This window comes from Pristis pectinata, chromosome 2, assembly GCF_009764475.1.
Source record: "Pristis pectinata isolate sPriPec2 chromosome 2, sPriPec2.1.pri, whole genome shotgun sequence".
NCBI classification, from domain to species: Eukaryota; Metazoa; Chordata; class Chondrichthyes; order Rhinopristiformes; family Pristidae; genus Pristis; species Pristis pectinata.
The window spans coordinates 30,054,324-30,068,609 of record NC_067406.1 but is presented as its reverse complement, the minus strand read 5'-3'; the positions used below and the strand labels follow the sequence as shown (position 1 = coordinate 30,068,609).

General features: G+C 37.3%; 1 protein-coding gene across 1 annotated transcript in view; it reads left to right on the top strand.

The window, feature by feature from the left end:
- txnl1 (thioredoxin-like 1) overlaps positions 1-14,286 on the top strand; it is a 38,906-nt gene that overhangs the window by 14,836 nt on the left and 9,784 nt on the right. Inside the window, exons 2-6 of the mRNA XM_052010611.1 lie at positions 816-912; positions 3,317-3,487; positions 6,208-6,330; positions 10,245-10,314; positions 12,274-12,446. Coding sequence (XP_051866571.1) covers positions 816-912; positions 3,317-3,487; positions 6,208-6,330; positions 10,245-10,314; positions 12,274-12,446 — 634 coding nt within the window. The remainder of the gene's footprint in view (positions 1-815; positions 913-3,316; positions 3,488-6,207; positions 6,331-10,244; positions 10,315-12,273; positions 12,447-14,286) is intronic.

Here is a 14,286-nt window from a genome sequence, read left to right as displayed (position 1 = left end):
TTGAAGAGTATGCATTATGAGGAGAGACTAAGGGAGCTAGGGCTTTACTCTTTGGAGAGGAGGAGGATGAGAGGAGACATGATAGAGGTATACAAAATATTAAGAGGAATAGATAGAGTTGACAGCCAGCGCCTCTTTCCCAAGGCATCAGTGCTCAATACAAGAGGGCATAGCTTTAATGGGTGGGAAGTTCAAGGGAGATATCAGAGGGAGGTTTTTTTTTACCCAGAGAGTGGTTGGTGCGTGGAATGCGCGCCAGGGGTAGTGGTGGAGGCAGGTACGTTGGTCAAGTTCAAGAGATTGTTAGATGAGCATATGGAGGAATTTAAAATAGGGGGATATGTGGGAGGAGGGCCTTAGATAGTCTTAGGCGTGGTTTAAAGGTCAGCACAACATGGTGGGCTGAAGGGCCTGTATTGTGCTGTCTTGTTCTATGGTTCTATAATGGAATCCATATTTAGAATACATTATTCTGAAAACTGATTGTCCAGGACGTGAATGCATTAGATTGTGTATTGGATGATTTTGGAAATGACTTTTTTTCAGTAATGTAACTTTTGAGAGAGGAGCCAATTAAGAGTGAGTGAGAGTCAGATCTTAAGGTATGGCATAGGGATGGATTAAGAGACAGAACATGAATATTGTGCATTTTTTGTCTGTAGATGGATGTCAAAGCTTGAAATATATTAAAATAATTCTTTCATTGTAGTATGTCATATCACAATTCAGTGAGTGGTTTGAATCACTGATTCAGAATGTGCTCATCTCCTAAGAATGGCTTGGCAATAATGTAGTTCTGATTTTCCTTTTTATAGATGTGGACCTTGTGTGCGAATAGCTCCGGCTTTCAGTGCATTGAGTTCCAAATACCCACATGCCGTTTTTCTGGAAGTTGATGTGCATCAGTGTCAGGTGAGTGGATTGAAAATGCCCGTGCTTACTTCATGAACTGAGTAATGCAGGTGCTTTAAACTTGAATTCTAATCTTTCCAACCTATGTGCCTCCAATTATACTTCCTGCGTGCTCCTCTTTACCAGATCATTGGCATAATGTTGAAATCAAGATTAATCACACTGCAGTTTTTCTTAAGACCTCAAAATTGCATCCTTGTGCTACTACTCTTGTAGGATTCTCAGATTTTGAGAAATACAAGCTGCATGTCATCTAACCTCTAGTTCCTGGTATCCTGGAATATGTGCTGTTTTCAACAGCTTTCATCCTTGTTTATCTCAAGGTTTAATATTAGGACAGAAAAAAATCATACACAACACTTTAGAAACTGTCCAGATTGTAGTCCCAGTTGTGTTCATGCCGTAGATTCTATCCTGTGTGTGTGCACGTTTTTTCTTTACTCACACTTCATTTGATCTCATTTCTTTACAAGTATAAACTTAGGCTAATCCTTTATGTCTCAGTGTTAAAACAGTGAATGGCTTTTAGCATGAGTTCGTAGAAACTGATCTGCATGTTAAGCCATACACAAAATTCTTGATGTGAATTCACTTTTATAGATATACTTCTGATTTTAATTTGTTGTTTTTTTCCTTCTTGCTTCATTGTGAACTATTAGTGTATTATGTGGCAAAGAAGGATGAGTAGGTGACGTGCCCTGAGTCCTTTGCAAAGTCACTCATTGTTTGTTGAAGGAAACTAACAAAACTCATTTAATTGTATTGTGTGAACAAAATATATAGCAGATTTAACATAATTATGGAGCATCTGTGGAGAGAGAAATTGACTTTTCCAGCATTTTCTATTTTTATTTCAGATGTCCAGCAATTGGCTTTTATTTTTACTTTTCAGCATATTTATAGAATTTGAATGTGAAGCTCAGAATTTCAGTCCTTGCAACAAAGTATAATGGAATTTCATTGATAATAGTAATTTCAATCAGCTTTTTATGAGGATAAAAAGCCCAGAAGAAACTGTTTATAATTTAAAACTAGAGTGGCCTGCTACAATTATTTGTGATTTAAGGCTGAAGTAAATACAAGTTTTCTTCCAAATGAAGACTTAAGCTGCAGTTGTATTGGAAGTGCAGAATGAACTTATAGTCAAATACATATCATAAATGATAAATTGCTGTGATCTCTTCAGAAGTGCAATGGAATGTTGATAAGTATCACACAAGGACAAATATTCCATCAAGTACAATTTAATCATAGCTTTCACTTGCATTGTGTGCTTCAAGTCTCTTACTTGACTCATCTCCTTACTTTGCAAAGCCTTTCCATCATTTACACAGCACAAGTCAGGAGTGAGTCGTGAGTACAATTCTAGCAACATTTAGTAATGTTAACACTGTCCAGAGCAAAACAATGCCTTGCTTGATACACTATCCATCAGCTAAAACGTTCACTCCTACAGCTGGTGAACTGCAGCTGGAGTATGCATCATCTATAAAATGTACTGTAGTTGTCCATCAAGACTTCTTCAGTAGCATCTCTTTAAACTAGTGGGTTCTACTGTTTAGAAGAACAAATGATGAAGGCACATAGCCACCATTTGCAAGTTCTGCTCCAAGTCACACTCCAACCTTAGAAAGGTAATCACTGGTCCTTTATTATTGGATCTTGGCCAACAGTGCTATGGGAACACTTTCACCACAAAGGCTGCAACATTTTAAGGACATGGTGCCCTGTAACCTCTTTGAGGGTAGTTGGGCATGGACAATAAATACAGGCTTTTCTGAACTAAGTTTAGTAGAATCCAAAGTATAAGGGAGAGGGAGTGATTTTTGTAATCAGAAGTGCTGTCAAGGGTTTTGAGTTGAAGGTATAAAAGAGTAAATTCAGTAGTGCAAGATTATGAAGGAGATAGTTATAGACAATTTTAAACACATCACAAAGGAGTTAAGATGTGTGTGTTACTGAATAGAAAGCTGGAGCATGCAGTGGAGAAACTTAGTCTATCTTTTGTGGTTTAATGAATATGTATAACTATATTTTTAAATGACTGATGCAAGCACTGGAGTTCTGAAATGTGTGTGGTTAGGATGGAGTTCAACTCGTGAGAGCTTTCGGAGTGGTGGTGGAAGTTTGAGATGCAGTTGAATATGTTCCAGTGGATGGCAATCCAGCTGCAGAGTTTGAAATTCCACTGAGAGTTTTATAATTTAATTACTACTTCAGATTATGTTAAAAATTTTGTTTTCTCTTCAACATTTTTCTCTAATCCCACCAACCCATATATTTTTTCACCATCAAACAGTGTCTTTTTCCAGCAGTCTGAATTTTGGTTTTCGTCTAAATATTGAATTTGGAATTTTGTGCTTTGCACATTACTTTATTAACTGGTCTTAAAACTTTATTTCAGCAAACAGCAGCAGCCAATAACATCACAGCAACGCCATCTTTTTTGTTCTTCCGAAATAAAGTGAAAATTGATCAGCTTCATGGAGCAGATGCTAATGGATTGGAAGAAAAAATTAAGCAACACCTAGAAAATGATCCAGGAATTGAAGATTTGGACATTCCAAGAGGATATGTATGTAATATTGATAATTCTGTTTTTTAAAAAAAAGTATTTTTAAGACATGAATGCAAATCTGTTTAATGCCTTTTGTGGCTTCGTATCATCCCAAGATGCTTTAACGGGTACCCCCTGCATTACAAGGAGCACATCTTTGGGGTGTGGGAGGAAATTGGAGCACCTGTTGGAAACCCATACAGTTCCATGGAACACCAAATGATCTATTCCTGCTTCTACCTTTTATAAAGAAGCGTTACCTATAAAAATAGGAGATATGTTTTTTGCTGTTGTGTCTAAAATAAGAAACTCCTTGGTGAAAATGACAAAAAGGCAAATTCTAGTTACGCCCTCTCAATCTTGTGTTTGAGACTTTCCCACTGCACTGACTAAATCAAATACAATGCACGTTGAGATCTGTAAACTAGCAATATATGACAATACCTCAGTGTTGAAGGACGGCAATTTCAACTTGAATCCATTACATTTTAGAACATGGAACAGTACAGTGTGGCAATTGATCTTTATAGTCAGGAAGTGTAAATGCTGTATTTTGCAAATGAAATTTTGATTATATAACAATTTTGAATAGGGTGCAGGAAACAAGATGTTTTAAGATTCATTGCTCAAATCTATGTCAAAATAATGAGTTTTTTAAATTGCTGTGAGTGTAATGGCAAGGAACTTGCAGTTAACCTTTGAATTACTAGTTATTAATCAGGATTGTTTAATTTTGAGTATCAAGTTAGTTAGGATGTCTGATCTTTGGAAAGACTGGAGTGGATGTTCAGCAGAAACCTGCCTGGGATTGAGAGATTATGTAGAGAAATTAAAGAAACTGGGATTGTTCTCCTTTTGAACAGTGAAGGGAAAGGATAGATCTAACAGAAATTCTCAATATCATTGGGTTGGATAAAGAAAAACTGCTTCCATTAACCAGGCAATAGATTTTTTCTGTGTATACCTCTTGCTGCCTTGGTGAAGCAGCCAACATAATCAAAAACCCTCCCCACCTGGGTCATTCTCTCTTCTCCCCTCTCCCATCGGAAGATAAGAAGCCTGAGGGCACATACCACCAGGCTCAAGGACAGTTTCTATCCCACTGTGATCAGACTTTTGAACAGTTCCCTTATATGATGAGATGGACTCTTGACCTCACAATCTATCATGTTATGACCTTGCACCTTATTGTCGACCTGCAATGCATTTCCCTGTAGCTGTGACACTTTACTCTGTATTCTGTTATTGTTTGTACCCTGGACTACCTCAGTGCACTGTGTAATGAATTGATCTGTACAAATGGTATGCAAGACAAGTTTTTTCACTGTACCTCAATGCAAGTGACAATAATGAACCAATACCAATACAATAAAAACAAATTAAGAACCTTTTGTTTTTATACAATTGATTGTTAAAATCGGGAGTACAGTACTTGGAAAAAGAGAGAAAATTCAGCAGCGACTTTCAAACAGTAATTTGGTATGTACTTGAAGCATTGCTATGGGGGAAAGCAGAGAAGTGGGACTAATTGTATGACTCTTCGAGGAATGGTTTCCTTTTGCACATGATTCTGTGATCCTAAGCTCGAGTAGAGTCCTATCATACTTGTGTCTTACCTAATCAGATTTAGCAATTGAATTTGGGAGCATATTGAGGGAAATATACAGTAGTGTCCCAGGTTTTGGCTTCAGAGCCATAGACACTGCAGTGGCATTCCAGATTGAGTCTGCCATTGACACTGTAGACCAAATGGCTTTCTTCTGTCCTCTTTCATTCTTTGAATATATGCTTAAGTTTATGGAGTAAAATTCTAATGTGAGGTGCAATCACAGAATCAAGGCTGACATCTCCCTTCATTTGGTCATGATGTACCAGAATGCTTAAAGTAATCATTATTAATCAAGTACATTTTGTTTAGACATCCAAGTTCCATTATTTGCAATTATCCAAAAGCTGCCTAGTAAATTAGAATTCCTTTTAATGGGTTTTAAAATTGTACATTAATTAATGAAATGTTAGTCTTATTGTTTGGTATCATCAGGCCATGGTTAAACGTGTATGGGAAAGAGTTTAATGCTATCCTTAAGTGAACTGCCCAGATTAACCTAAGGGATAAAACTCCAAGAGAGAACATCATTTGGGATGTTACTGTCACTGTATATTTTAAAAAAAAGTATGATTTCTATTCTGAAGTAATCCTTACCTGAAAATGAAAAAGAATTGTCTTTAAACTGTCCTGCTGATACTCGTCTATGCAATGGAACCATTGGTGAATGTCTTGGACTCCTGGAAGTGCACAGTTGGCAAAGGAAAGGTGAACATTTGAGAACAAAGTGAAAATAGCCCAACTAAAGCTGTAAGCTTCAATAATTAGAATTTGAGCAGTTTCAGAATTTACAAAATAGGCTATAAATATCTGGTGCCATTGAATCAATGTACAAAGTTTAATTGTACTATTAAAACTTAATGAGATTTTTCTGTCTTGGATTTCTCATCTTACTTCAACCTCAGTGCCAGGAATATTTGTATGCAGATAGGTTTCTAAGCGAAAATGCATGAATAATTTGTCTGTATATACTGCTTGTTTGTGAAATGTTGTTATCATATATTGTCATATCCTTTGCATTAACCTCACTTTTCTTGCATATATTTGATCTTGCAATGTACAATGTCTCAAGATAAACTGGCAGTATTTACTCAGTGAAATTAATCTCGTTTTTTAATGTATTGTATTTCAGATGGATCTGATGCCATTTATAAATAAGGCTGGGTGTGAATGTCTTAATGAAAGTGATGAATATGGATTTGATAACTGTCTACAAAAAGACCCAACGTATTTGGAATCTGATTGTGATGAACAAGTATGAGTTTTAATATCATTTATGATAAAAAGTTTGAATTTTCTAGTATAAATTTTAAATTAATCATTTTGCATACTCCAGATTTAATTTTGCACTCTTGCAGATTTTCTCCATGAAGAAATATAACCATTCAGTGAAAAGTTGATTGTTTTTACTGCACTTTTATTTTTAAAAAAACTGTATATAAATTCAGTCAGGTTGACTGTAAAGCTAAGATGGACACTTTTCAGAAAACTATTGGACCAAATTTTTTTGGGAAATGTTGTCAGTTTGGGAGTTCAGTACATGCATTTCCAAGTACTGACAGCCCTGAACTTAGATTGCAGCCAGCATATCCGTCAGTACAGTAAGCACTTAACTTTCACAGAGGATACATCCCAGAAATGATTGTGACCAAAAATGAGGAGGACCGTTTTTATGCATTGTACAGCAAAGTTGGTGTGCTTTGTGCTCGTTTGCATGGGAGGCATGTCGTATTAAAATTAATCAGCTGGCCAGTTAGAATTTTGTATTGGACTGAAAGTAGTAATAGCGGGACAGGGAATATCCTGGCAGTAAAGCTCCTGAGACACAGTAGATCTGAAATTCAGCCCAGAGATAGTGATTTTTGAAAAAACACATTGATCAGTATTGACAAATTAAAGGTAGAGCTAATCCCACCAAAGCCAAACGCACCATTCACCGATCTGCCACACAGAGTTAAGTGTTGCTTGAAAAAGCTTCATTAGGTAGAAACGATCCTGCTGATAAATGTTTTTAAAAAATCCAATCGGAGATGTTCCCAGCACATTTGGTATATAAGCCCATAAGACATAGCAGAATTAGGCCATTCGGCCCATTGAGTCTGCTCTGCCATTCGATCATGACTGATATATCTTTCCCTCTCAGTCCCATTCTCCTGCCTTCTCCCCGTAACCTTTGATGCCCTTACTAATCAAGAACCTATCGACCTCCACTTTAAATATACCCAATGACTTGGCTTCCAGAGCTGTCATTGAGTAAATTGTGAATTCCACAGATTTATCACCCTCTGGCTAAAGAAATTCCTCCTCATCTCTTTTCTGAAGGGAAGTTCTATTCTGAGGCCAAGCCCTCTGGTCCTAGACTCTCCCACTCCTGGAAACATCCTCTCCATGTCCATTCTATCCGAGCCTTTCAATATTTGCTAGGTTTCTATGAGATTCCCCCTCATCCTTCTAAATTCCAGTGAGTATAGCCCTGGAGCCAGCAAACCTTCCTCATTAACCTTTTCATCCCCAGGATCATTCTTGTAAACCTCTGGACCCTCTCCAATGCCAGCACATCCTTCCTTTGATATAGGGCCCAAAACTGCTCACAGTATTCCAAATGTGGTCTGACCAATGCCTTATAAAGCCTCTGCATTACATCCTTTTATATTCTAGTCCTCGCAAAATGATCGCTGACGTTGCATTTGCCTTCCTTACTACCGACTCAACCTGCAAGTTAACCTTTAGAGAATCCTGCAATAGGACTCCCAAGTCCACTTGCACCTCTGATTTCTGAATTCGTTCCCCATTTAGAAAATAGGCTACGCCTTTTATTCCTTCTACCAAAGTGCATGACCATACACTTCCCTATACTGTATTCCATCTGCCTTCTTTGCCCATTCTCCCAACCTGTCCAAGTCCTTCTGCAGACTCCCTGCTTTCCCCAACACTACCTGCCCCTCCACCTATCTTTGTATCAGCCACAAACTTGGCTACAAAGTCATCAAATCTGTCATCCAGATCATTAACATATAGCGTGAAAAGTAGTAGACCCAACACTGACCCCTGAGGAATACCACTAGTCACTGACAGCCAAGCAGAAAAGGCCCCCTTTATTCTCACTCTTTGCCTTCTGCCAGTCAGCCAATCTTCCATCCATGCTGGTATCTTTCCTGTAATACCATGGGCTCCGATCTCGTTTAGCAGCGTCACGTGTGGCACCTTGTCAAAAACCTTCTGAAAATCCAAGTTAACAACATCCACTGACTCTCCTTTGTCTATCCTACCTGTTACTTCCTCAAAGAATTCCAACAGATTTGTCAGGCAAGATTTCCCAATGCTAACTTTGGCCTATTTTATCATGTGCTTCCAAGTGCCCCGAAACCTCATCCTTAATAATGGACTCTAACATCTTACCAACCACTGAAGTCAGGCTGTCTGGCCTATAATTTCCTGTCTTTTGCCCCCCTCCCTTCTAAATATAAATGGTGGAAGGGTCAAGGCTACAGGTTCATTTTGCATTCAAGGGAGCTTTGATAATGGTCATTGTAATTGGTGAAAATTATGCTTTTTAGGGAAGGATTGCATTAGAGTGTGTAATTCCCAGTCAATTATCATTTAGCTCAGCTGGAGTCGTGTGAAATCTTCCTGCTCGGTCCCTTTTAACCTTTATAAGGACTACAAAGATTGGGACGTTGGTGGTGGTAGATAAAGGTCGCAGTGATTCTGGATGCTGCTCTCATTAGTTCTTCTGGCATGCTGCGGACATGTAGCAACCTTGGCAGAATTATTGTACCAATGGATTTTAGTATCTAAATGATGAAAGTTAAGTGTTTGAATGTTAAGGATTAACTGTACACTATACTGAAGGACTTCATATAGAGTCCAGTGGCAGAACTGTAGAATCATCAAGTCCATTCACCAGGGTGGAGATTTCACACTCGTAAGGTAGGATGGTAAATGGAACATTTTTTAAAAGAAGCAGGAACATGTTCAGGTTATGCAGCATCTGTTGACAGAGTTAATGTTTCAGGTTGATGACTTTTAATCAGCTGGCAAGTTCTGTTCTTTAAATAAAATGGAAAGTCTAGTTATCTGAAAGTATTGAGTTTGCCATTGCGCTCTGAAGGCTGTAATGTATCAGGTTGAAAGATGAGATGCCATTTCTCAAGCTTGAGAAATGTTCTGCAAAATGATTACCCATTCTCCATTTGATGTTTCCAATAACAAATCAAATCTCATTGGATACTTCTGAATGTCATTGTAAGGTTGGAAAAGTGGTTGGTCTTTCCTTACCAGTCAACAATCAGAATACAATTGAGATTAATTTGGTAGATCCAGTTGAACTCAAACTCTGGAAATCAGACTGATGTCACAGTTCAACTGAGAAAGTAATAATTGTTAAGATCTTAATATTGCCATATTTAAGAAAATGATACTTTATGGACCTTTTACAAAGATTGCCATTGTTAATTGCTTTCAAATATGTTGAATTTTGTACAATTTAATTTTGAGAAAATGGAACAAGAGTAGATTACTGTGGTCTCAAAGAAGAGGGGCAAATGTTCTGGGGATAGAATTGACCTACTGTACCTCAAATCCAACAGATAATGTTGGCAAGAATTTTTCTGAAGTTACATAAAATCTAATTCTGCTTCCTGAATCTGTACATTTGGGGGAAACGATCATTTTTTTTAAGAATCTCTTTGGATTTCAGTCTTTTTGGGGAAGAAAATTGTTTTATTTTCTTATTGAATCCACCTCCTCTTAAACAAAAGAGCATAAAATTCAAATTGATAAATAAACAAGAATTTGGAATTGGTTTGGAAGTTAAATGCTAGTTGGGTTAGAGATCAAAACCTTGGTATGATTTGTGGCAAATTTAAATTAAGACTCCAAAACTAAGGACAATAAATGTAGCTTAGTCATAAAAGTCTTATACGGATTTCATGAAAAACTTGCACAGACTGATGAGATATAGCAATCTGCCATGTAGAGTATTTAAGGTGAATGGAATTGATACATTTAATGGGACATGAGAGAATTGGGAGGGGAAGTATGAAAAGGTCAGATGACGTAAAGTGGAAGGAGGCTCAAATGGATAAGCACTAGCATAGATAAGTTTGGCTGAATGTGTTTCCATTTTGCAATCTCAGAAAATTAAACTACCCTTTCTTTTTGACATAGCTTCTTGTGACAATAGCATTTAATCAGCCAGTCAAGCTTTATTCAATGAGGCTTCAGGCTCCTGAGAATGGTGAGTCAAAATATTTGGATTGTTCCTTTAAAAACAAACTCTGCTTTCTCTCCTAATTGATTTGTCTTTGCTGTGATGATATGTATATAAGAAGCATAACTAAACATTCTTATTCTCAAACTTTCCTCAGCAATGTTACCTCCATGCTTGCCCCTTCCCCTCCCTGTTCTTTCTTGAGTCCAGTTCTGTTTTGTTTTCCTTTATTGTTCCTTACACCAACATGCTGTCTATTTTGGTCACTGTCGATTCTTTGTGGCCTCTTGATACTTCAATAGTAACTAATGTCAATGTCCATCCAACTTGATTCACTTCATTTGACATTGACGAGACAGATTGCACTTTTGGCATTGAAAGCAATCGATTCTTACGATACTGCAGTTGTGATGCTGAACACCTGCAGACAACACCTAAGCAATTCCAGTGTAACTGCAATAATGGGAAACATTTGACAATATGAAAAACTGCTAAAATATATCCTTGAGACACAAAAAAGACATACAGATGCTGGACATCTGGAGCAATGCACAAAAAATGCTAGCGAAACTCAGCGGGTTAGGCAGCATCTCTGGAAGGAAATGAATAGTCGATGTTTCGGGCTGAGAGCCTTCATAAGATATATCCTTGCCTGAATCAACTTCATCAATGATTTTTGTTTTAATGCCACCATTGGAATCATGATCCAGTTTGCTGCTCACAGATAGATACCACCTTTCTTCTGTCTAAAATAAGTAGGGACCTTTGTCTGTTTGGGTGGAAAGAACACCTTAAAATAACCCAAATATTGGTACTCCTTTGTAAGTACCACAGACAGTGTTTGCTGTTAACACTAACTCATTGTTCTATATGTTGGCTTTGAAGCTTGATTAGATCAACACCAAAACTGCACTGATATATCGGGGAAAAATAAATTGTACAACTGGAGCTGAAGACAAAAAGCAATGTACCGACCTGATTTTCAACAACTGCGATAATTTTGTTCATATCAAAGCTCATCGCCTGAGGTCATCAGTATAAGTTCCTTGCTGGCATTGGAGACGGTAGCAGTCTTCAACCGATAAGAGAAGTGCGATGATGTCAACATTGTGAAAGCACTTCTGAGACATTTGAATTCAGTTGTACACCCAGGTCACATTCTTGCTATTGCAAACTGATGATTTTGTGAACTTATCCTGATTTTGTGAACTTATCCTGATTTTAGGAAAATTGGGGACCAATCTGACCAAGTATATTTGAGAGGCATATTCACTATATTTAAATGGAGAATAATCCAAAAAGCTGGCTTGAAGCAGTTATTATTGACTTCATTTACATTGGAATCCCTCAGATGTTATCAACATCTGACTTGGTATTGCTCTTGTTCTGAACTTCTAAGGTAATAAAGAAACTCTTACTGTCTTGCCCTGGAACTTTTATGCCAAAAGAATATGGTAATGCTCTTTCCACTCAAACAGAGAAAACCCCCCGCTTATTCTTTTGTGCCAAAAGAATATGCTAGTTTTGGTCTAGGATGAATTTACTGCAAACAGGCTTTTGCCATTACCAAATGTATCACAGCTAACTTATTGTACAGTCTGGTAATAGCAGCACAGATGAAACCATTTTCTGCTTTGGAATTCAGGTTATCTGGGCTTTTGCTCAAAGCATTGAGGATAAACTATTTTGAACTAATTTTCTCAAGACTAAGCAGCTGAATGTTTTCTTAATCACTAATATATTTTGAGAGTTATAATAATCATTGCTTATTGTTATACTTGTGTAGCTTAGATGTCCATGGTGCTAAAGATTTCACTTTGCTGCCATTTGCATTTTTCCAAAAGATTTTCAGTCTTTCCATTGACCACTTGCACCTTGTTTTGCATAAATATAGCACTTGCTTATAACACTTGTAAACAATTAAAAGAAGTCTTTATCAATGCCAAGAGCTAGTAATATAAACATTTAATTTTTTTGTATTCACAGGCCGTGGACCAAAGTTTGTAAAAATATTCACCAATCTGCCACGTTCATTTGATTTTGATGATGCGGAAAGAAGTGAACCAACCCAAACCCTGGAGTTAACACCAGATGATGTTAAAGAAGATGGAGTTGTCCCACTGCGTTATGTTAAATTTCAGAATATTAATAGTGTAACAGTGAGTTCTATCATTAGAAATTTTTGATTCAGATAGTCTATTGACTATGTGGTCATGTAATTTTCCAAGTATTAAAGGTATAAGCTATGTACTTCCAATGATTTTAAATGAGCAATAATTTTCTTTCAAACCAGAAATGATACATGGTTGGCAGTTGTTCAGAGGTGGAAATGATACCAGGAAGCATAAAATGGAGTACATCACAAAATGCAGGCCAGATCTTGCTGCAGTGGGTCATTTTGCATTTTCTAGCAAATGTACTCCAGCTTAACAGGAAGTGGAACAGAAAACTGTGTGGTATGGGCAACAGTAATCAAGGACCTAAGTCAATGTCCGGGTAATCGCTGTATTTAACTGAATAACATTGAAGGAAATAGGAGGATGAGTTAGATTTGAATCGGGTGCACAGAACTAAAGTTGCATTGAGAGAGAGGGACAGAAAAAGCTTTAAACAAAAATAGAACCTGTCATTGTAAAATCTCCAATAGTTCACTATCTGAAGAAAAGAAACTGCTCTTAAATTGTTTGTATTTGGAAATAGTTCGATTGGCTGTCTTTTTGTTTAAAGAGTACTTCTGTGAATTGCTGTACTTAATGCTAGGTGGCAATATCAAATCCAACAAGTTGTTAAAAATAAGTTAAGAGTAGGCCATTACATGTGTGAAGCAAATGGTGCAACAACTTAATTGACCAATTTCTGGCAATTCACAACCTGAAGAGTTTTACTACTCTGAACCTTTTGGCTAATTTGCACATTAACTCGCAGAATAAGTGAGAGAAACAGTGGATGTAATATATTTAGATTTTCGGAAGGCTTTCATTCAGGTCTCGCACAAGAAGTTGGAGCACATAGAATTGGGTCCTTATACTGGCATGGACTGAGATTTGCTGAAAAAATAGAAACCAGAAAGTGGAATAAACATGATTTGCTCATGTTGACAGGCTATGACAAGAAGGGTAATGTGGGTAACAATGCTTGGGCCCCAGCTGTGTACAATCTGCTTCAATCATTTGGCTAAAGGGACAAATTATCTTGTTTCCAAGTTCACCGATGATAGCAAACTAAGTGGAATTGATAATTCAGAGATGGATGTAAAGGGGCTTAGGGGTATACTGACAAGCTAAGTGAATAGGCAAAAATATGGCAAATGGATTAAAAGGTGGAAAAAAATATTATGAGAGATTCCACTTCAATACACAAAACAAAAAAGAAACAGTATTTTCTTAATGGTGAGAGATTGGAAAATATTGATGCCCAAAGGACCTGGGTATCCTTGTGCACAGTGTGGCATGTGGATGCAGCTATCATTTAGGAAAGTGATTTTTTTTTGAACTGCAATTATATATGGCCTTGATGAAACCACATCTGGAATATTATGTACAATTTTGGTCTTTTTCCCTAGAAAAGGGTGCAGTTGCAATATAGGTATTGTGATGATTCACTGTACTGGTTTCTGGGATGGTGGATTTTCAGTTTAGGAGAAATTGATTAGATTAAACCTTTTGTTTAGAGCTTTGAAAAATGAAAGGTGATCCCATTGATAATTACAAAATTTTACAGGACTTGACAGGGTAGGAGTTTGGAGGATGTTTGTGAGGAGTTTAGGACTGGGGGGGGTCACAATCTCAAAACAAAGGGTTATATAAGAATGATTATGAGAAGAAATTTCTTTACATGGAGTTTGGTGGATCTTTGGAATTCTGTACCTCTGAGGACTATGGATGGTCATTCATTGAGTTCACTCAATTCAGGTTGATAGATTTAGGGCTACCAAGGGAATTGAGGGATATGGGGATAGTGTAGGAAAAAGAAGCTGAGATAGAAGAACACCCACAATCT